This window comes from Rhinatrema bivittatum, chromosome 3, assembly GCF_901001135.1.
Source record: "Rhinatrema bivittatum chromosome 3, aRhiBiv1.1, whole genome shotgun sequence".
NCBI lineage: Eukaryota > Metazoa > Chordata > Amphibia > Gymnophiona > Rhinatrematidae > Rhinatrema > Rhinatrema bivittatum.
The window spans coordinates 221,914,418-221,938,000 of record NC_042617.1 but is presented as its reverse complement, the minus strand read 5'-3'; the positions used below and the strand labels follow the sequence as shown (position 1 = coordinate 221,938,000).

The 23,583-nt window shown below is 47.8% G+C and overlaps 1 protein-coding gene across 17 annotated transcripts in view; it reads left to right on the top strand.

Moving 5' to 3' along the window:
- Positions 1-23,583, top strand: part of CCR6 (C-C motif chemokine receptor 6) — a 553,987-nt gene that overhangs the window by 146,101 nt on the left and 384,303 nt on the right. For all 17 annotated transcript variants that reach the window (XR_003855476.1, XM_029594230.1, XM_029594222.1 and 14 more), the window contains one exon: positions 345-415. Coding sequence is in view for 16 of the 17 variants with exons in the window: in XM_029594230.1 (XP_029450090.1) it covers positions 345-415 (71 nt within the window). In the remaining variant the exon portion in view is untranslated. The remainder of the gene's footprint in view (positions 1-344; positions 416-23,583) is intronic.

The following is a 23,583-nucleotide window of genomic DNA, read 5'->3' as shown; positions in this document are numbered from 1 at the left end:
GTGTGTTAAATCGCACGTTTGCAACCGTACTAAGACGAACGCCCTGTATTGCATGGGCCCCATAGTGGTTTGCAATAAACATATTGTCTGAAACAATTTGTATAAGTGTCATTTGTAATCCACACAAAATTGCTGACTTTTTAGGGGCTCAAATACTTTTGCAAGCTACTTAATTTTGATAAATTCATGGAGCATCTCCCGACTGAGTGAAACTAGTAATAAAAAGCAGACTCACTATAAAAGGATTTCATGGCATAAAATATCAATTGAAATAAAATATGAGAAATTCAGAATTTGATTTCAAATTGGAATGATGCGGTTTCCGTGAATATTTTTTTTTCCAGGATAAAACCGGTGAGATTAATAAGGATGAATTAAGGACAATTTTTATGGATCTTTTCCCTCATTTCCATAGGTAAGACTTTTATGACATTTTTAATGTTTTAAAAGAAAAACAATGTTTTGGAAACTTGTTGTCTTAGGATGCAGAAATGAAATGATTAAAACAAATTGGAAGGGCTAGCCCACTGTCTGAATTGGAGAGGAGTAGCCTAGTGATTAGAGCAACAGGCTATAAACCAGGGTTCAAATCCCACTGCTGCTTCTTGAGACCTTGGGCAAGTCACTTTACCCTCCATTGCCACAGGTACAAACTTAGGTTTTGAGCCCTTTGAGGACAGGGAAATACTTTTCAGTACCCAAATGTAATCCGCTTTGAAGTGCCAAAAAGCGAACTATAAAAAAAATATATTTTGGGAACAGTCCCTGCTCCTCAGGTCAGCCGGGATTGGCAATGCTGTGGAGTCATTTTCAGCCCGCTGGGGGTGGGGTTGAAAGAGTCGTAAACATTACCAAAGGATGACACCTAGTGACCAGATTCAGAATCCATGATTACAGTTTTCTGGAAGGAGAATGTTCCCTGGTTCAGGCCCATCACTGCAATAACTAGATTAAACGTAACTTGAGATAAGATATAAAATCTCTCGGTAGTTGTGAATGGTGAATGGTGCTAGATTCTAACCCTTGTTCAGATTAGCTGGAAGCAGGGCCTATGCTTGCATTAGGCTAACTAGGTGGTCGCCTAGAGCACCAAAGTTTTGGGGGCGGCACAATCCTGCCAGCATGAGGGGAGCACTGTTCTGGAGCCACTTCTACCTATAAGAGAGAGCAGCTGTACTAGAGGTAAGTTGGGAAAGGGGTTGCAAGATCAAAGGTTCACCTAGGGCACCAAATACTCTTGCACCTAGAACACCAAATACGCTTTACTTTGAAAGTACAGAGGAACAGGAAGAAACTGTAGGGAAAACAACAAATCCCTAAGTCTGTTGCAGTATAATTTTATAGGATCAGAGTCAGAATAAAGAGCCATCTTGATTTGTCCAAATTCACTATTTAATAAAATAATTTATCAATTAAACATTCATTTTTACAATTTTATCGCATGAATATACAGCAGTTATTCAGGTATTTCACATCTAAATTAACTTAATAGGTCAATCAGTTGAAAATGTGCACCAACTTAAGAAATATACAAATCATGTCAGCTAACTCACCCCAGTTTGCTTAGCATTAATTCTCTGAACTTTTCAGTTAATTAGGAGTTAGCTGTTTTCTTACCACAATGATAAACAATCAATGATTGAAGCTGGGTGCAGTCTCTTTGTCTGATGGCAAAGAACCTCTGGGCTAGTTACCAACTCAGGAGCTTCAGAGAAGTTGTAGGCTTCTCATAGAAGATGAGGCTGAGATAAACCAGCTTCTGTGTAGGAATCTTCATCTCTATGATTTAATTAGGGATTTTCAGTCAGTTTTTAATCTTCAAACACAAAAAGGAATGTAGGTAGTTTCTGTGTCTGAGTACCAGCGGTAGCAATGTTAGTCTCATGGATATGGCCCTTAGCTGGCTGGGTACCAGGATGATGACAAGCTCCTGGTGATGGTTGGCTTTGATTCTAGCAACAGCCTGGATTTTTACTTACTTTATAGGAATTACATGTGCAGTGGACATACTTATGGATAGGGACCTTAGTTTTCAGTATTTATTTTATCTTGGGAATTTCAATGTTAGAACCAAAAAAAAAGAGGAAAATTGCTTTTTCTATTAATTTTTCTCCTGTTTTACAAGTCATTTTTCTACTGATTTTTTTTTGTTCTAACATTGAAATTCCCAGGATAAATAAAATAAATCTGAAAACGAGGGTCCCTAGTTATGGATGAATGCCAAGCACAGCTTTTGATTGGAGGATTCTCAATTTTTTTTGAGAAGTAAAGAGATCATCTTTGCCTAGATGACTACATCTTTGCCTAGATGACTACGACTAGAGCCTTGCACTCAGAAATTCAAAAAGAAATTAAGACATGGCTCTTCAAGCAAGCTTTTACTTAACTCACCACACCAGTCCATCCACTAACAAAACAGCATAATCCTCTTTTACATAGTTTATTTTACTTTACTTTATTTTATTTTATTATATTTTACTTTATTTTAGTTTTTCCTGTTTGTATTATTACTTTATTGTTATCATGTTCCTTTCATTATCATTGCTCTTCTCTCAATTTCCCATCTAAGATCCCATGATTGCAACCTTCCTCCTTTTATTGTTATATACCTATATTGTTTGATGTAACTTCTGCTTCTTTTTTCCCCTTCAGTTTTGCTATCTGTTTTTGCTGCAGCAGTCAAAAAAGCAAATAGAATGTTAAGAATTATTAGGAAGGGAATGGTTAATAGAATGGAAAATGTCATAATGCCTCTGTATCGCTCCATGGTGAGACTGCACCTTGAATACTGTGTACAATTCTGGTCGCCGCATCTCAAAAAAGATATAGTTGCGATGGAGAAGGTACAGAGAAGGGAACCAAAATGATAAAGGGGATGGAACAGCTCCCCTATGAAGAAAGGCTGAAGAGGTTAAGGCTGTTCAGCTTGGAGAAGAGACGGCTGAGGGGGGATATGATAGAGGTCTTCAAGATCATGAGAGGTCTTGAATGGGTAGATGTGACTCGGTTATTTACACTTTCGAATAATAGAATGACTAAGGGGCATTCCATGAAGTTAGCAAGTAACACATTTAAGACTAATCGGAGAAAATTCTTTTTCACTCAACGCACAATAAAGCTCTGGAATTTGTTGCCAGAGGATGTGGTTAGTGCAGTTAGTGTAGCTGGGTTCAAAAAAGGTTTGGTTGAGTTCTTGGAAGAGAAGTCCATTAATGGCTATTAATCAATTTTACTTAGGGAATAGCCACTGCTATTAATTGCATCAGTAGCATGGGTTCTTCTTAGTGTTTGGGTAATTGCCAGGTTCTTGTGGCCTGGTTTTGGCCTCTGTTGGAAACAGGATGCTGGGCTTGATGGACCCTTGGTCTGACCCAGCATGGCAATTTCTTATGTTCTTATCTGTAAACCGATGTGATGTACATACGAACTTCGGTATATAAAAGCTTTAAATCTATATAAATAAAAATGTAAATGTTCGTTTGTTCAAAATCTTAAATCTCTGAAAGTTCTTTACCAATTGCTTTGAAATTTTGACACAACGTTGCATTCGAATACGCGCGTGTTTTTATATACCTATATTATATAGATGTCACACCTATGACAGGTAAAAACATGCTTTTTTGGAAAACAGTACCATCTGTTGGACGTACAAGCAACACACTCTATCTACAATATAAATGGGCTCTGACCCACGGCCCGCAAATGCGCAGTAGAGAGCAGCTCTACCGCGCATGTGCGGACCATTGAGCTCTGTGATACGTGCTGGGTGTCACAGAGGGGAGGAAGAAAGGGCAGACGAGTCGCTGCTCCGAGAAACTGCTCATCCTGTTCCTCCCCTGCTGGGGAAGGGGGGAGGGAGTAGCGACTGCCGGACAGTTACACACAGGAAGAGGAAAGGGTAGAAGAGTCGCCGAGCCAGTCCATCCACCGCTTGGCAAGGGGGGGGAGGGAGTTGGGACAGCCGGAGCAGAGCAAATGCAGTAGAAAGTGGCTGTGAAGAGATCACAAGCAGCTGTAGCCTGCAGCAGCCAAAGCGCAAAGAGCTGAACAGAGAACAGCTCGCCCTCCTCCCCCGCCCCCTGAGACCCGCAGATAAGGAGAAACCAAGTAAATATCCCGCAACTGCGGGGCGTGGGGGGGATAGGGAAGGCAGTGCTGTCAGCCCGCCTGTGGGTCTCAGCCACCACGGGAAGAGTTTACATGGGCATCGCTCCACCCCCACTCCCAGCAAAGCACCGTGATGAAAGTGAAAGCCAGAGCCCTGCTCCCTCCTCCCTCTCAAGCCCCCGATTGGATTTCTTAGTCACAGGTCTGCCAGAAAGAGCAAAGTAAGCTAGGCAATTTTCCCAAATCTGTTGCAGTGCCTGCCGCCTGCCCTTTGCGAAGGGGGGGGGGGGGGAGTGTTTTCCTCTCTCTCCCAGACACAACTGGCGTGGGAACTTTGCAAGCTCTTGTGAGTGCAGAGCAAAGACTTAGGTGGGGAGGGACAAAAATCCCGCCCATTTTAACTGTGTGAGAGAGAAGTGTGGTAATGTGCGCTGAAGGCGAGTGTGAGTGCCAGAGAGAGAGGGGAGACTACGTGAGGGATTGTGTATGTGTGTGAGAGGGATTGGGTGTGCGTGTGTGAGGGACAGAGGGAGAGTGTATCTGCAAGAGAGAGAGAGGAAGCCTATGTAGGGGGCTCTATGAGAGAGAGATTCTCTAGCCCCCCCCTTCCAGCTCTCCACTTATAGGTTACAGTGGAAGGGGTTCAGGGTAGAGGAGAATGGGAGAGCAAAGGAGTTGGGGCCTGTAAGGATAGAGTGAAAGGGGTCTGAGCCTGTCCCTCCGCCACCGAGGAAGGGGGGACGGAGTTGGGATGGCAGGACCATTACACCTCGTGAGATCCCCCTCGGCCACCGCCTCAACTCCTACCACCGCCGCCGCCTCTGGCCCTTCGTGATGCTGGGGGTGGGGGGGGGCAGCGGAGCAGAGCAAAGACGTAGGAGGAGAGGGGACAAAAATCTCGCCCGTTTTAACTGGCTTAACGGCTTGCACTAAATATTTTACGATTCCATTTCAATGTTTCTGATTGCATTGTTAAATTGAAGTTTCATAGATTTCGATTTATTTTCATTTTGATTTAATTATTTCGTGTGACATTGCGTTGGAATTGAGCTGTGTCATTTACCATACCATTCATTTAGTGAGTATAGTTTGTTTTTTCTTTTTTCATTCTTTTTCATTTCTAGAATTATGCGGTTTACATCTAGACACGGATTGCTTCTCACATGGACAATTATATGTTGCGTGTTCTAGAGTCGGCAAACCAGACAATCTCTATATCTGTACAGACAATGGAACAACAAAAAATATTGTATACCCACAAGCATTGTGAAATTAACCATATTCTAAACGTGCGCGTTCTCTTTTCTTTCTTTTCCATTTAACCAGACTGAGCCACAGCAACGCGTGGCTGGGTACAGCTAGTAAATAATAAATACATTGTCTTAGGAATACTTCTTGATAAGCAATATCAAATCCATGTCAAGTTCTTTATTTCAGACAAGGTCAGAGGTAAACAGTTTTGGAGCCTTGTCAAATAAAGTTTTTAATGTTTTGCTGTAATGTTTATATTTTTCAATTCTTAAGGCATAGTGGAAAATCCGAAGTCCTTGCTGCTGTCCATCTTAGCTTGATTCAGAGAAAATGGCGGTTGGCCTAAATATTATGCCCAAAACTGCTGGATCAAAAAATATTGGAAGCAGAGCTTGACAAATGTTTAATCCTAAAATAATTATATTTTATTGAAAATAAAACAAAATTAATTCATATAGGACATGATTGGAAAGAATCAGGAGTTTTATTGGGAGGAACTAATACTGCCCTTCAATGGTGTTTGTTAGATTTTCCCATAATATGTAAAGGCACCTTCAAGTTGGTCTAAAATGTAGCAGTATGTGTGTTTCCCGTCTGCAAATTTAGGGACCATATATCTCCGATCTTGAGTCATTTACACTGGTTGTTAGTTATCTATAGCAGTGTTTCCCAACCTTTTTAAGTCTTAGGCACACTTAAATTAACAAAAATGTTGTATGGCATACTAAACACCAGCAAGCAGGCAGTGCAGATGGATATATAGTCAAAAGAAGAACTAGGGAAGCACTGAAAGCCCCACCAGTCTCTCTTCCAAATTTAACAAAAAGGGAGAGAGGGGACAGAGGCATACATGAACCCATCACAATAGACCAGCTCCCTCTATATGAAAATGCAGAAGGAGAGAGAATTCAGTGTGGTACAGCAGCCCGCTCAGTTAGTGACCTTGGCTGCCATATGTGGCTCATTGCACGCTTCCCATCTCATTCATCCTGGGAATAGGACAGAGGCTGAAAGGATTCAAATAAGGAGGCTCAGGAGAAGGTATATAAGGAGGTGCTGGGTGAAGTGTATGTGTTGCATAAAGGCCCTCATTTACCAATATCGCATTGGTATCACATAGGTACCGCCTGCGTTAATAAATTGGGCGTTCCCATGCAAATGAGGCTCTTACCGCGCAGCAGGAAAATTTCGCGTGACACGAAGTTTTTGCGATTCGTGAAAATGTCGCTGCGCGACGTTTTAGCAGAACGCGGACAAAGGTGAAACCAAGTACCACGCCCCGCGATAATGTGAAATGTATAAAAGGTCACTTCTTGCCCCTCCTCCTTTGAGGGTTTGGAAGTAGTTTTGGAGAGGAGGTAGGAGTTGGAGTTGCAGTTGGAGTTTGGAGTAGGAGTTTTGGAGTTCGATTACTGAGTGTGGTGTCTTGTTTACTTGTTGTCATCTGTTTCCCTTTACCTGTGTCTTTTGAAATCTCTGTTGGAGTGAAAGTGTGTCAGTTACCTGTTTGTCCTATCTTTGTGGAGGAGGAGTGTGGTGGTGGTGGCGAGGAGGAGTGTGGTGGAGGATGGAGCGTGAGAGGAGTGGTAGGAGAGGAGAGAAGAGGGGAGTTGAGAGTAGGGGGAGGAGGATGGAGAGGGGGAGGGAGAAGGAGGGACCTAGTGGTAGGGGTGTGATGAGTAGGAGCAGGGACAGGGGTAGTGGGAGAGATAGGCAGGAGGGTGGGGGAGGGGGAAAGGGTGAGGCAGGAGAGAATGGTGGGAAGAGGTAGGGCTAGACAGCCAGGGCAGAGGGGAAGGGAGCAGGAAGTGCAGGGTCAGTTGGGGGTGGGGGGGAGGAAGGGAGTGGGGAATCCGGTGGGTCGGAGATAGAGGCTATGGAGGAGACCCCTCCGGAAGTGGCACCCCAACCAGGCAGCCAGGCAAGGGTCAGGCAGCATGCCATGCGCTTCAGCCAGGAGGTCAATGACATGCTGATAGAAGGTGTCCTCCGTCACTATGCCCATCTCTTTGGCAACCTGGCAGTTAAGACGAACAAGGCAGCCAAGGCACAGCTATGGGCCACCATAGCTGCGGACATCAGAAGGCAAAGTGGAATACCTCGCACCAGGGAGCAGGTGGCCCACCGGGACACAGGCGGAAGGTCCCCTTGCCCGATCAGATTCACCGATATGGAGAGGCGTATCATGCAGCGGCTGGGACCAGACGTCTTCGAGGGATTGGATCCACGCCTTGATACATCCCACCTCAAAGATGGTAAGTTGGCCTGTAACCCCCTGTCCTGTGCAATGTTAGTTCTGTTTGCTGTTGAAGTTCCCCATGTGCTCTCCAGAACAGTCTTGCCCCCCCCCCCCCCCCCCCCCCCCAGGCAGGAACTGGCAGTCTGAGCTGTGGAAGAAATGCTTTCAACTGTCCACATTGTCAGTTTGCCCATGTGCTGTGCACGGCCCAGGGTTCAGGCCCCATCCCCCAGGCCCATTCTCCATGCCATTTGGTACATCATAACAACATTACTTTATAAGCAGAATGACATGTTGGTCAAAGATTATGTGTCCCTGTTTGATGTTACTCCAATTCAACCAAACGCTGTGGTACTGATGCTGTCTATCCTTTTTTCCCCCATTTTCTACAGAACACTCTGGTCCCAGGCAGCAGACGTCTGATGCCAGCTGGGAGGGCCCAGGCACCAGTAGGGACCCACCGGGGACAAGGCAGCCACCAATGCTCACAAGGCCCTTTCACATAGATGCGACGACACAGTGGTCGGAATCGGAGGAGGAGGAAGAGGTGCGGCCCATAAGATCAGCCACAGCCAGCCCCCTCACCCTGAGCGAGACCCTTAAGGATTTGGAGTGGGGGACCTCCCCCACTGCTCTGCACCCAAGCATGACATTTGAGGAAACTCCGTCCACTCACCCCACACCAGTCATGTCTCCATGAAGCCCTGCACCAGCAGCTGGGGCAGCAAGGGCAATGGCACATCCCCCAGCACCACAAGCACCTCCAGCAGTGCCACCCTTCCAACCAAACCCCGACCCAATGATTGCCACACAGGCGGAACAAATAAGGATGGAACTGCGTGGCCTGAGGAGAGCCATGAGACAGCAGAGCCGCGACTCACAGCTGCAGACTGCAGCAATCACACAGGCAGGCAACAACATTGCAGCAGCGATTGGCACACACAATACAATCTTGTTGCAAATCCTGCAGCGGATGCCGGACCAGCAGGCGTCCACTTCATCCACAACATCAACACCCCAGCCAAGTCCCTCAGGCTCCCGAAGCCGCAGGGGCCATCCCCCCAAGAACCTGCCACCTCCCATCGGACCATCACGACGTGGCAAGGGGCTCTGATAGGGGCCATCAGGCACCACAAACCGGGTAGGGCAGTTACTTCCACCCACCACTGGGATGGCCATCCCACAGAGGTGCAGTGCCATCGAGATGGAAGAGGATGTATCACTGGCTGCTCCCCACAGAGGCGCAGTGCCGTCGAGATGGAAGAGGATGCATCACTGCCTGCTCCCCACAGAGGTGCAGCGCCGTCGAGATGGAAGAGGATGCATCACTGCCTACTCCCCACAGAGGTGCAGTGCGGTCGAGATGGAAGAGGATGCATAACTGCCCAGGATGCACCATACCAAGCTGATGAGGCGCCACCTCCCACCCACCTGGTCACCTGCCCCACCGGCATCTGCTGCGCCACTCTGCTGTGTGCCATCTGCATCCGCTGTGCCACTCTGCTGTGTGCCCCTGACATCCGCTGCGTCACTCTGCTGTGTGCCATCTGCATCCGCTGTGCCACTCTTCTGTGTGCCACGTTCTGTTTTGAAGGGCTGCAAATTCTGGCAGTGTGCTGTGGGATGACCTGTCTGCTCAAGGGCTATTAATGCTGGTTGTGGGGTGCGTTCTGTGCCTCATGTCTCATGTCGTGGCACTTGGCCTGTCTCGTCCTAGGCCATGCCGCTGCTGTCTCTTCCTCGGCCTCCGCCTGCTGCCATGCCACTGCTGTGTTGTCCTGAGCCTCCGTCTGCTGCCATGCCACTGCTGTGTCTTCCTGGGCCTCCTCCTGCTGCCATGCCACTGCTGTGTTGTCCTGGGCCTCCGCCTGCTGGCATGCTGCTGCTATCTGTTCCTGGGCCTTCACTGCTGTTGCCAGACCCTTCATGTGTTTGCCTGCTGCCTACATGCTGAACTGCTGGATACCTTGTCTGCTGGCTGGATTTTCACTCTGCCGGCCGGCCTCTCAGGCAGTCCCCTTTCAGTGCACTCTTTCAACATGGACCGCCTGGGGCCTGGACTTTCACTCTGCGGGCCGGCCTCTCAGGCAGTCCCCTTTCAGTGCACTCTTTCAACATGGACCGCCTGGGGCCTGGACTTTCACTCTGCCGGCCTCTCAGGCAGTCCCCTTTCAGTGCACTCTTTCAACATGGACCGCCTGGGGCCAATGCCTGTCTACACATTGTATACTGACCAGCAGTAATCTATGTATTGCAGTATCCAAGCTATTGGGGTGCCACTTCCTGTTTCTCTGTTCCTAGGTAATCATGCTTTGCCAGTACTGATAACACCCACTACCTGCATATTTGTATATACTGCTTATGGTGGAGTGATGTAGCACGAAATTGGACCACTTTGGATCTATTAGCTATCTAGTACTTGCAGATCATGACTACCTAGGAACGTCAAATGTATGCTTAAACTGCTGACCTAATTCTTCACTATGCCCTGCAGAATGTTGTCTGGAATAAATATCCTGTTTAACCTGCCACCTTTTGTGCCCTCTTTATGTTCCTAATGTGCCCTTGGTGTACACCCGCTACACCTTGCATGCTGCACCACACATTGCACCAATGCAGAGTTTCCCAACTGCCCCCTGTCTGAGGTTCCGTATAGCAACATCTGCACCTGCCATTGACATACCTTACAGTTAGCTTCATGTACTAGGAGGGTGCTAAGGGGAACCCTGCAGAGTAAACATTAAGGGAGTACATGACATGTCCCTGACAGTAGAAGAGGTATTGTTCCTCAGTACAGGGAATGCACAGTAAGGGAGCGTTCTGATGTATGCCTGCTCTCATGATCTGTGTGGAAAGGGGAAGGGGTGGCCAGCAGTCTATTGCCATAGCAGTGCTCATGTCAGGCACTGTTGGCGGTGAGGAGTCCAGACACGTATTTCTTACCAGGGTTGAGTATCATACCTACCTCTGCCTGACAAACACCACGTATGTGAGCCTAACTGATGCTAAGGTACTAACCGAGTTTGCTTCCTAGATTGGGCTGTCACATGTGCAGGTAAACGGAAGATGCCTTCCACCAATGCTGGGTGACTGACCGAGAGGTTGCCAACCTCTGGTGCCATGCAGGACATCCATGATAGTGGTTGCTCATGCATACGCTTAATTTCCAGGCACCATTGCCATACAATAGTTTGTAGCCCTTCCCGGCTGCACATGCTAAGCATGTACCCTGTGCATACTCATATCAGTGTACATCCCCACCATGGCAGCATGTCCATGGATTCGCTGTGTGCCAGGGAAGGCTTCCTATAGTTACTATGTTAGCGTTAAGGTTGTGGGCCACTGAAAGGTGAGGCATGGGAAGGGTTATGTTGCTATCTGCATGCCGTGTATTAAAGGAGTTGCACAGATTGTCAGCAGCCAGATAACTAGGCTGTTGCTAGTCATATGGAGAGGTGAAGATATTAATGCTAATGTGTCATACCCGTTTACATGGTGCAACTGGTGTAAGGCATGCTCAACAGGCCTTAACTGTGTTGCCCTGGTGTCCATGTGCACACAGATGTGGTAACTGCTGGTGTGCAGTCAGTGTTAGCCACCAGTATATTAATTTGGTAGTCAGAAAAGGGCAAGGGTTGCAAGAAGGGGTCACCATCCGTTGTGACACACATCCCTCTGGTGCCGTCTCCTAGCTGTGCGGTGTGCATGTACTCTTTATAATGTGGGCCACGTCCACCATGTGAACACTATCTGACGGCCAACACTGTGTGGTCCACAGTCCTACAGTGTCTTCACATATTTCACCTCGCCACACACACACATATACAAGCCACTCTCCAAGGTTAACTGTCATTGTTGATGGCGCATGTTGTTTGGACAACCAGTACAGGCCAGTAACAGGTATCTGTCAGTGTTGACAGATATTCGTTATACTTTACTGACGCTTAACAGAACAACAATCATTAACATGCTGCAGAACCCCAGTGGACTTTCCTCCCTACAGGTGTGCAGTTGCGAAGGTTACAGGTAACAAATGTTGCTCACACATCATTATCAGCAGAGTACTAGTTTTTCCACATACAATGTGACCTGTGTCACCATCACGTTATATACCCACCTCACCCCTGTTGTTCTACATACTCTGTCTTGAAGCTCCTGTACCTGCAAGCCTTTCTTGAGGGACATCATGTGGATGGGACATACACCCTCAACGGAGCGATATGGGTGCATCTATGTCACGTGGAGGGACATGTAGGCCCATGTCTGGCCCATATTCCCTCTATTCTTGCACGCAGCTCAGCAGTGACTGGGAAAACCACTGTCCGCCAGCTCCTGTGGAATACATACTTGGGCAGCGAGGTAAAGGAGTCTTCTCCACATATAGCCTGTCAGGCATTGCCACAGGTCATACAGTATGTGGAAACACTAATATTCTGCTGATAATGATGTGTGAGCAACATTGGTTACCTGTAACCTTCGCAACTGCACACCTGTAGGGCGGAAAGTCCACTGGGGTTCTGCAGCATGTAAATGATTGTTGTTCTGTTAAGCGTCAGTAAAGTATAACGAATATTGGTCTCACTGCGTGTCACACACTTCTGTACTCAATTATGACTCTGTGCGGCCATGGAGGACACAATCCCTGACTGATGGTCTGCCACTGTAGGTGGATATCTGGAAGCTCTCAGCCGTCGACCTCTTGCCATACATGGTGTAAGGTGTTGCCTACATGTCCACGCCACTGTGTGGCCTGTGTATGTAGTGGTTCACAGGCCAGGTGCAACACTGAACACTGCAATGCTATTTGTCAGCACCCTTAGGCACATCTTGCTTTCCTGGCACATTCCACCTCATGAAGGACAGGTTGCCATGTCTGAGGATACAGCATGTAGTGTTCAGCCTGTTAACATCTGCGCATCCAGCAAGTGGAACTCCTGGACCACAGAACTGTGGTGCTGCATGGAGCACAATTGTTAAGGATGCACATGTGCTTGGCCAAGTGTGAGGTATTACAACACTGTAGCCGGGCATGGCAGGGGCTCATGGCAATGTTGGCCCTCCTTATATACCCTTGTGGAGGACATCTCTGGGTGCAGCCAGGTGGCGTGCTGCCAGAAGGGTGCACCCTTATAAGGTACAGTACATGGAGGCCCTATGTGTAAATCTGCATGGTATCATGGTTGAGGGGCAAACGTGAGAGCGGTTGGAGAGAGGGAGGGTGTTTTATGCAGAGGCTAGGTACCACTTGTACCCCGAGATGCCATCCTGGTATGGGCTGGTGCAGTGGCCAGCAACATCGTCATAATGGCTGCGACACACACCGACCCGTGGCATTTACACAAGCTGGGTGGGATGGGCTTGCATTTAATGTGGGCGGACTGGGTGGAGATAGGGTTGTGGTCATAGTGCTGACCGAACATCATCCCAAATGTTCACCTTCCTGCCCAGCGTACCATTGTACTATACAGTATGATGGCGACAGTGCAGTGAATCCCTACATACCTTATGAGCCACAAATGTTTCCAGTATTAGGATAGAGCCAGACATTAGTTTATCATCCTGTCTGAACCCCTGCCATCCTCATCACTGCAAGTAGCAAGCGTGGAAACCGCTGTTGCTGTACAGTAATGTGTCAGCTAGTGCATTATCACTCACACCCATGCACGTGCTGGTGTACCAAAAAGCTCTGGAATATGGTGTGCATAGGTTGCCACACCCAGGTTTGTTGCCTGGGTGTGGCAACAAACCTACAGGGGTAGTACACATGTTAGGAAAGGGGAGTGGCCTGTACATCAGTATACCTAATCACCTGCCTAGCCGTATATCTGACCCCCTTCATGCATACATTCCACCCTGTGCAGCCTCCTTTTGCATTCTGCCACCTCCATATGGCCCACACATGGGTAATGCGGGTTCAGCGAAAGGCTTGGCCTCTAATGGACACTTTCACATGTGAGTATTGACGTCCTTTATTTGCACATCAGGACCTGTGCTGGAGGGCTGTGTGATCATCTGTCAATAGTGACATTAGTTAGTCATCCTACTCAGCAGTAAGGCTGCTATGATGAGGGTGTTGGTAGAGCTCAGATGGTAATGGTGGGCTGTGTTTGCACGAACGTCAATGACTGTGTGTCTGCTCACCAGGAGCATGCTGTAGAGGTACAAATGGGTGGTCGGAGGTGCCCCCACAGTCCACAACATGCCTTCTGTGCTATTGAACCAACTGCAGTGGGTTACGTGGTCCCAGGCACACCCAGATCAGTGCCTTGTGCCGCAGTGACCCATTTGTGGGCGGTTGCACAGCCCATCTGTTGACACCCTGGCCGAAGAGGCACTCTGTTACAGTCCTGAGAGCCTCATTGGCATTTTGCACAGATCTCCATGTTTGAATACATTGCAGCTAGCTACTTTCTGCACCTTATAGACATTCGAAGGGCACCTGACACCACATTGAGGGGGACTGCATCCTTGTCACATCCACCTGTCAGTCCTCTTGTGAGGGCTTACTCCTCAGTAATGGGCATCTATCACTCAATAGAGCAGTATACACATGCATGCATCCTCCCTCTGCCAGCCTGGCCGATCAGCTGAGCTGCTGGTGACGGCCTGTCTGCGAGGTGGCTGCCAACAGTCAGATGTCCAAACAGGATTTCTTTATTGAGCAGCAACACGAATATGTAAACAAGCCCGACTCTGGCCGAGTTTCGCCCTCTTTCAATGGGGCTACATCAGGGGCTCAATTTGTGTCGTGTTTTGATTAATAAATATGCCGGTCTTAATTAAGACTCTACAACAGCTGATTATTAAACAGAGCTTGGAAAACATATACGGGCAGTGGTGCCCCTGCCTCTCATTCACTCACAGGTATTTATGTGCCGATATTATTGGATGTACTTACAGTAGCAAGTGTCAGCGGCAGCACCTCTCTCCCATATTCACTCATACAAAACTGTTTCTTCATGCCAACAGGCAGGCCATCACCTTTGTGGTGAATTATGTGACATGTGGGTGGGTACCCTCATGTCCCAGCTCAGTGCAGACAGCACTGCAGACACTTTCTACAAGTGACATGTTATGACAGGAGTATGTACGGCCTGCATTAAATGGTGGCTGTGTCCCCCAACAGGGAACATCTATATCTTGAAGAGTCTGACGGCCTGTGTGTGTGCTCGTTCTATGAGCATGCATGGCCAGGTGGCTTTTTCCTTGCTTCTCAGGCACACTGTGTTGATCACTAATGCCATCAGATAATGTGTGCCATATCTGGCATGACACAGGTGTGTGGTACCCCTTGGATGGCAGGTGTGCACTGGACAGCAACCCTGAGCTCTGCTGCTATTCCATCAGTAGTTGTACTGTGAGTAAACAGTTCATAATGTTGCTGGGGACATGATGGGCAAGGCGTTACATACTGTACAAATATTCACAGACCATATACATGTATGGTACACAATGTGCACATGAGCACCTCATGATTGACATTCCTACACAAGATACACAGTGGCTGCACCCTTTGCAGCCACAACTGCCCTGTTGTGACAGCAATGCCCGGCTGCCCATTGAGCCCCATATTACTGGTTTCGCAGCCTGATATGTGATGTGAGCAGCCATAGCTTTCAAGTGGTACTGCATGGATATGTAGGCTAGAACACATGTACATGCATAGTCAGTTACAGGGAGCCCAGTGGAGGATGTGTGTGAAACAGAACCACAGACTCATTGGAGCTGGTAGTGTACAAACCGTGACTGATGTTCCATGTCTGTACGACATGTGTTTATGGAGGCTGATACACAGTATTGGTGGGCCCATGACAGCACAGTGGCCTACATACTGCCATAGCTGTGTTGGGGGGGGCAAACTGTACATGCATCTCCTTTCCTTCGCTGCGCTTCCTTGTTGCTGCATACAGTCGCCACAACCATGTGCATGCAACCAGATAGCTGGCTCTCCTTTCGGCCAGCTGCAATGACCCCAGAGGTGTGTTGATGTGGGATGCTACAGTGATAAGGGATCTTCAGATAGGTGTGGGCAGCGCCAGATGTGCTCTTTTCTCACGCATCAATTCATGAGGCTTCAGGAGGTTGTAGGGCTCATATGTGTTCCCTGCTGTGTATTGAGGCTCTGCTGCCTAGGCACTCACTGATACCACTTGCCTACTGAAGGGTCGTTAGTGTTGCTGCAAGACGCACATGACAATAATATTGAGGTTTGGGAAATAGGGTAAGAGTGACGTAGGTAGGGTTCATTAGTCCGAATGGGCATCAATGACACACCGATATGCATGTCAACGTGATAGCATTAGGGATTGACAGAGGTGTTGGCCCTTACAGGTACAATTATTGTACGGTGTTAGCAAATCAGGGGAGGCGTGTGAGTGTGTTGTGTCTCATGGGGACAAGTGTGTACAGTACAGTCATCCTTGCTGGGATGTCAGTATGTAGCAAGTGCTTAGTCCAATGGCACGGAATAAGTAACACACATGCAGCACCTCAGCAAAGCCTTGAGGCAGCCCTTAGCCACCCTATTATGGGCTATACCCTCTGATGTAGAGCACCACCCCAAACAGTTGTTGGGTGGACAGACACCCAACAACTGTACCCAACAGTACCCAAACACCAAGAAGATCCCATGCTACTGATACCAGTAATAACAGAGGCCATTCCCTAAGTCAACTTGATTAATAGCAGTTAATGGATTTTTCCTCCAAGCATAATGGAGAAACAAGTGAGAGGGGGAACCAAGGGAGGGGAAGAGCTTGATCCTCTGTCAACCCAGGTATTGGTGGAACATGATGCTGCCTCACCTATACAGCACTCTCTTCCTACCACTCCTCCCAAAGCTGGGAACAATAGGACCTACAGATCTGGCGACCAACCACACAAGCGTCAAAAGGCAGCTCACCTGGGCCTTCGACTTGGAGGCTCATCCTCCCAGTCCAAAAAAGAAGAAAAGGGCTCAGTTACCATACTTTCCTGAACTGCCAACCTCAGACTCATTAGGGGTACCCTTACAGAGCTGGGATGCGGACATGTTTGTGGCGCTTGATTGTGGAGGACCATTAGAGTCCCCCTTCTGATTTCATCCCATCTCGGACCTTCCCCTTTTCAGCCCATTTCACTATGAAGGAGACTAAGTAGAAGCAATAACATCTGTTCCTCCACCCCTGCTCATGGAGACCAATCTGTCAATTGGAGAGGTCTTAGTGGGGCGAGGCAGGCCTCCTGAGAGGGAGCCAGGGGAAGAGCTGGGCAGAGTGAGTGCATGCCCTGATTGACCATCAGCAAGTGGAACTGAGCATAGGGGAAATATCAGAATCGAGACTTCCCACTCCTGGCTGCATAGTTTCCACTGAAGAGCAGACCATTCAGATGGACGGAGATATGGTAGTCCACTGGAGGAGGACGTAGAAGCTCCTCCTCTGCCCATCATTGAGCTGGAAGGCCTAACATCATCCATCCCAGCCCCTAGGGGGAGCACCATTTCCCCCACAAAGGGAAGGTAGGGGATGAGGGCTACCCCATTGTAGGAGGGTCACTGGATCATGCAGAATCCTTGGATTCCCCTGGGGCCCCTCAATCCTCTGGCTGAGCCAACCCTACGCTTGTCATCTGCTGCTGTTTTCCCTCCTCTCTCCAGATAAATGGGCCATTGTACAACGTTTGGCCCCGTTAAGAGAGTTAAGGAAGTCGTCCTGTTGTTCCTGCTGGCTCTGATGACAGCTCCGGGCTCTTTCCACACCCTCCTTCCCCCCCCCCCCCCCCCCACCACTGACATTATCCATGGTAGGGGGTGAAGAGGCAGCGAACAACGCCGGAGGAAGTTTCACTGCTGCTGTTTTCCCTCCTCTCTTTGGACAAATGGGCTGTTATCCAGTGCTTGGCCCCATTGAGAGAGTTGAGGAATGCATCCGATGTTCGCGCTCCAGCCGGCTCCAATGACAGCTCGGGCCTCTCGCCACACCCCCGCTGATGTCATCCACATAGGGGTGAAGAGCCGGTGAGCGATGCCGAAGGCGCCGCGTGCCGATGGAGCATGCGCCTTGTCGCAGGCATGAAGGAGCACAATAGAGGAGCTCCTTTGCTCCTTCGTACAAGACAAGTGCCAATAAGGCTCTGGATCCTGCACAGCTGTCCACGGACACTTTTAAATCTGTAAGTTGCAGTATTCCAATGATCATAGGATGGGGTAGATATGGTGATCTCGTTAATTTTAAGCAACCTTGTATGTCTCGACTGCTATCTTGCCTAATTTATATTCTACTTTTTGTTAAACCTACATCATCTGCCTTTATTGATACAAGAGATGTGAAATCCGAACCGATTCTGGTTCCGATTCACATCTCTAATTGATACCAAGATTGTTAATTAATATTCTAGCTAGTTTGACATGATTCAATTGCAACAATCAGACTTTTTCTGCATAACTGAGAGCTGGCTACTTGCCTCAGATACCACCACTCTCAACCAAATTTTCCCTACTAATTATGCTTGCTTTTCTCAACACAGAAAAAAGGGGAGGGGTTGGGGGGGAGATTATTGATCATTTATAAGGAAAGTAAGAATCCCAAATTCGAGCATGTTAGCGGAAACTCACCATATGAAACATTGGTTCTGTATCCTTATGGTTTTTCCATTTAAATAATTTAAATAACATGATCATTTTTTTTTTGTCAGAATACTTTTTTTATTAATAAGATCAGGTAGGTAACAACAAAACATTGCACCCAGAAGCTTGAGCAATGCAAACAGTAAAAACCAAACAGTTTAAGGAACATTTGAAAACAGCATTTTCGCTATTGGTGCTCCCACCTGATACTTCATTTTCTATAAGAAACGTACAAACATCCCCAAACCAACCCCCTTGTCTCCCATCCCCCACCCCCAAGCATACAATCCACACACAGTCCACATTCACACCTTACTGTGTACCCCCTCCCCCCCCGAACAGCCCAATCAGATGTGTAACCATTGGATCTGAGATCATCTTGCAGTTCCTTAGGAAGAGCCGAGACGCAAGCGTCCCAGCAAGCACAGTAAATCTTGTCCGGTTTCCGATGGCCTACCAAAAAGTCCATACGCTCCAATTGTACCATTATGGCCATGCGGTGAGCCCAGGCATGGAAGGAGGGGTTGGTGTTTGGCTCCAGCCAGTCCGCCAGAACAGTACGGCATGCCAGTATGATGGCCGCTCTTTCAAATCTGGCCTTGGAGCTGCTGCCGAGCAAAGAGCTGGGTACGGAGCTGCACAGAAGTACCATCCCCGTGAAACAAAGGGTGGCGCCCGTCAAGCGCCAACTACAGTCGCAACGGCCGCCCAAAATGATTGAAGAGATTGGCAATCAAATAGTCTATGGACCAGGGTTCCAGGTTGTAATCATTTAATGCACAAGGGAGTAGGAGTCAGCCGCATTTGAGATCGGCGAACATCATCACAGTAAAGCCAGTGTAGGATTTTAAACTGTACTTCACGAAGGCCAATGTCAGGAATCAGTTTATGCAGTCTAGTGAAGGAAGCAAGCAGTTGAGCTCCAGAAACAGGAGAGTGTAGGGCAGCAGTCCAGCGGCTTGCCAGATGAGACATCCGATCAGTACAGCGCAGCTTCTGCCCCAGATTTTTCCAGCCAGTAATAGTGTTGGCAAGATAGGCAGTGTCAAAAAAAGCATTAGCGAACTTAAATTCCGCCTCCAGTTCTGCCGTGGTCCATGCAAAGGAATGAATGTAGTGCCGGGCTTGAAGAAAAGCATAGAACTGCTTAGGAGGAATTTGGTAGGTACGCTGTAGAGTTTCAAAGTCCAGCAATTGACAAGTGCTAGCCTCATACAGATGAAATATAAACATAATTCCCTTATTTGCCCAAGACTGAAAAATGACCCCACTGTCCCGCCCCAGTACAAATTCCACATTGTGTACAAAAGGGAGTAGCAGGAACCGAATTCCCGGCAACTCATTCAACCTCCGCCACCATCTCCAAGCCTGAATACAGGGGTATAATAACACAGTAGGATAGGTTGTGGCATATCGTACAGCAGCACGAGACTGTAATTTACTCACGGGTGAGTTAGGGGCCGACATACGCTCCAGCATGCCAGCTGCGCAGAACTGATAAAATCCCGTGAGCCATTCTCCCACAAACCGCAGCTGACAAGCTACATTATATAAGCGAAAATCTGGCATGTTAAGCCCTCCCCGCTCCCTTGGCAACTCCAAAGCTGGGTATGCGAGTCGTGCTCGTTTCCCCTTCCACAGGAATTTTTGTATGCTAGAACGCAGGCGCCGAATGTCTTCCCCCCGCAGCCAACAAGGTATCATATGTAGCAAATACAACAGCTTGGGTACCAGGACCATTTTAATCAAGGCACATCTGCCAAAGAAGGACAATGGGAAGGAGGTCCATGTGGTTAACTGTGCCTGTAGCCTAGCGATACAAGTGGTAATATTTAATGCATATAACTTCTTTAAGTCCCTGGGGACCCATACCCCCAAGTATTTGAGCTTCGACGGGGCCCATTGGAAAGGAAATGGGCCCACCCACGTATCCGGTAAATGCTCGTTCAAGGCCAGGGCCTCCGACTTCGTATAATTGATACGAAGGCCCGCCACTGGGGTAAATTGGTCAAATAACTGGACAATTACCGGGATACTAGTACGCGGCCGGCCGACAAACAGCAAGATGTCGTCTGCAAAAAGCGCTATCTTTAGTGGGTGACCCCCCATACTGATGCCACAAAACATCTTTTCCCCTCGCAGGCGGATAGCCAGGGGCTCTAACGCCAAAACAAACAGCAAGGGAGACAGGGGGCAACCTTGTCTGACCCCGCACTGTATTGGAAAACCCGCTGTGGGCCGCCCATTTAGGAGGATGGAGGCACTCGGGTTGCTGTAAAGTAAGGAAAGCCATTTTAAATAGGGGCCAGAGAAGCTGTATTTGGACAATGCCCAAAATAAGTATTCCCACGATAGAGAGTCGAAGGCCTTCTTGGCATCCAGACTCAGGATCAGGGCCTCCTCTGGGGCATGGTAACTGAGTGCAGCAATGAGGCGATGGATATTACACACTCCCTGGCGACCCTGCACAAACCCAGTCTGGTCGTCCTGAATCAGTTCTGGGAGCAGGTCCTGTAACCGGGCAGCCAAAACCGAGGAGAGAATCTTGATATCTACGTTACTCAAAGAGATGGGACGATAAGATCCCACCTCTAAGGGGTCTTTCCCGGGTTTGGGGAGGACCACTATAACAGACTGATTAGCGACTGCGGAAAGGGGAGCACCCTCTAACAGACTGTTATAGTAGGCTTGTAGTGGGGCCAAGATGGGGAAGCGCAAAATTTTATAATACTCCCACCCAAACCCATCGTGTCCAGCTGCTTTACCTAGTTTCAAGCCCTGGATCACCGAGTAAATTTCTTGAGTGGTGATAGGGCAATTCAGGGCCGTGAGATCCTCCAGCTTTAGGCGAGGCCAAGACATCCCATGAAAGAAAGTCTCTGCCAGCTCCACACTCATAGGCTTGGCTCTATATAGCTGGGTATAATAAGTTAGAAATCGGGCCACAATCGCGTCCTGAGTAGTCTGATGCACTCCCTGGCCATCCCTGATCCCTGAAATGGACGTTTTTCCCTTTTCGGCCATACTAAATGAGACATTAAACGACTTGCCCGGTTACCATATTTGTATAGTTGGAAGCGGTAATAGCGAAGGGATTTAGACCCTCGCAAATGAAGGAGGTTGTTTAAGGCAGTACGAGCTAAATCCAGGGAAGCCTTAGCGTCAGTTGTCAGAGTTCCCATATGCATGTTCTGGGCTGCCTTCAAGATCTCAGTAAGCCGAAGGATCTCAGCGTTTCGTTGTCTATTCTGTTTGGCCACGTAAGCGATTATGGCCCCTCGCATCACCGCCTTCCCTGCCTCCCACACCGTCCCGGAACCAACATCAGGGGTATGATTATGGGCTACATAGTCCTCCCAACTACTCTGTAAATACTTTTGAAAAGCACCATCTAGGTAAAGATCAGTTCGCATGCGCCAGGAGAACGGAGGATGTGGGCCACGCCCCCAACGCAGGGTAATAGTAACCGGGGCATGATCAGACAGGGCAATGGTCCCTATAGCCTCTTCCAGTTGAGGGAAGCATCGTTCGGAGACCAACAAATAGTCTAATCTGGAGTATGTATTATGCGGGTTAGAGTAAAAGCTGAAATCCCTGTCCTGGGAATGGAGGACCCTCCACGCATCTAAAAGATGCAGTTCTTGACAAGGTAAATTAACGCCCTTAGTCAAATCCGCTGCCGAAGTAATTTTTGGGGGTTTAACATCTATGTTTTTATTTGCCACCACATTAAAATCACCCCCCACTACCAAGTGATAGAGAATTCCAGTAACAGTTGCAATAGATGAGCAAAGAACCCTGGAGAATACACATTGGGGGCATAGACATTGCAAAATACAATTTTCTGCTGGTATAACGTGCTCGCCACCAGAATATATCGCCCTTCATCATCCTGACAAGAGCACATTAGGTGGAATGGCAAATTTCTATGCACAAGGATGGCAACTCCCCTCTTGCGCCTTCCATAGGAAGAATAATAACATTGGCCCACCCAATCACGCTTCAATTTGGCATGCTCCGCATCTCCCAGGTGAGTTTCCTGTAAGAATGCCACCTGCACCTTCAGGCGTTTAAACAGCGCATTTAATTTGGTACGTTTTATTTGGGAGTGGACGCCAGCCACGTTCAAAGAAATCACTTTAACTTGTGCCATAGGAAATTGTGAAATTGATAGTTATGTCTCGGAGCCCCGAGAAACAGACCTCAAAGGGTCCCCTCGACCTCCCAGCCTAGGTCGTGGGGATTCAAGAAACAGTAAATAACCATAGTAGATCCAAAATATACAAGAAACATATACCTCTATGAGCCATTCTTTACTCCCCGGAAGATCCCCCCCCCAAACACATTCACACACAGCCATTCCTACAACCACACACCCGACCTACAACCACCACCACAACTCCCAGGAGTATGAAGCCCCGACCCGCTTTCACCTATATCCGGGGTTCCAATGAAGAGTAGGGAGATCTTTGCTGAGGGTGTTTTCAGACATAGGATCCAGGTACTAAGTCAAACCCTCTAAAATTCGGATGCTGGTGGTAATTCTTGTCCGCCCTGTTCTTAAATTTTTATACAGCAGCTGACAAATCTTTTCCCAAAGATTTCAAATTTCTGGGCGGTCCTCTTCAACACCGGAAAGAACCTATTAATGGAAGTGGAACAGGAAACCTGGGATGTTGACCATTTACAATGGTAAATGGCAAGGGTCAACCTGAATCTCCCATATGGTTATTATGGCAGAATTCTGTCCACGGTAACAGGGAGACCCAATCATCCTCTTTCACCCATGTAGGCCCTGAGGGGAAAGCCTTCAGGATCTGATTTGTTTGGTCTGTTTGCCCATTGGATTGGGGGTGGTAAGCAGATGAGGTCAAGGGTCATATTAAATTTATGGCATAGATTTCTCCAGAACGAACATGTGAATTCTACACCTCTGTCACTGACTGTGTTCTGGTAAGAACATAACATGCCATACTGGGTCACACCAAGGGTCCATCAAGCCCAGCATCCTGTTTCCAACAGTGGCCAAACCTGGCAAGTACCCAAAAACTAAGTCTGTCCCATGCTATTGTTGCTAGTAATAGCAGTGGCTATTTTCTAAGTCAACTTAATTAATAGCAGGTAATGGGCTTCTCCTCCAAGAACTTATCCAATCCTTTTTTAAACACAGCTATACTAACTGCACTAACCACATCCTCTGGCAACAAATTCCAGAGTTTAATTGTGTGTTGAGTGAAAAAGAACTTTCTCAGATTAGTTTTAAATGTGCTACATGCTAACTTCATGGAGTGCCTCCTTGTATTTCTATTATCTGAAAGGATAAATAACCGATTCACATCTACCTGTTCTAGACCTCTCATGATTTTAAACAACTCTGTCA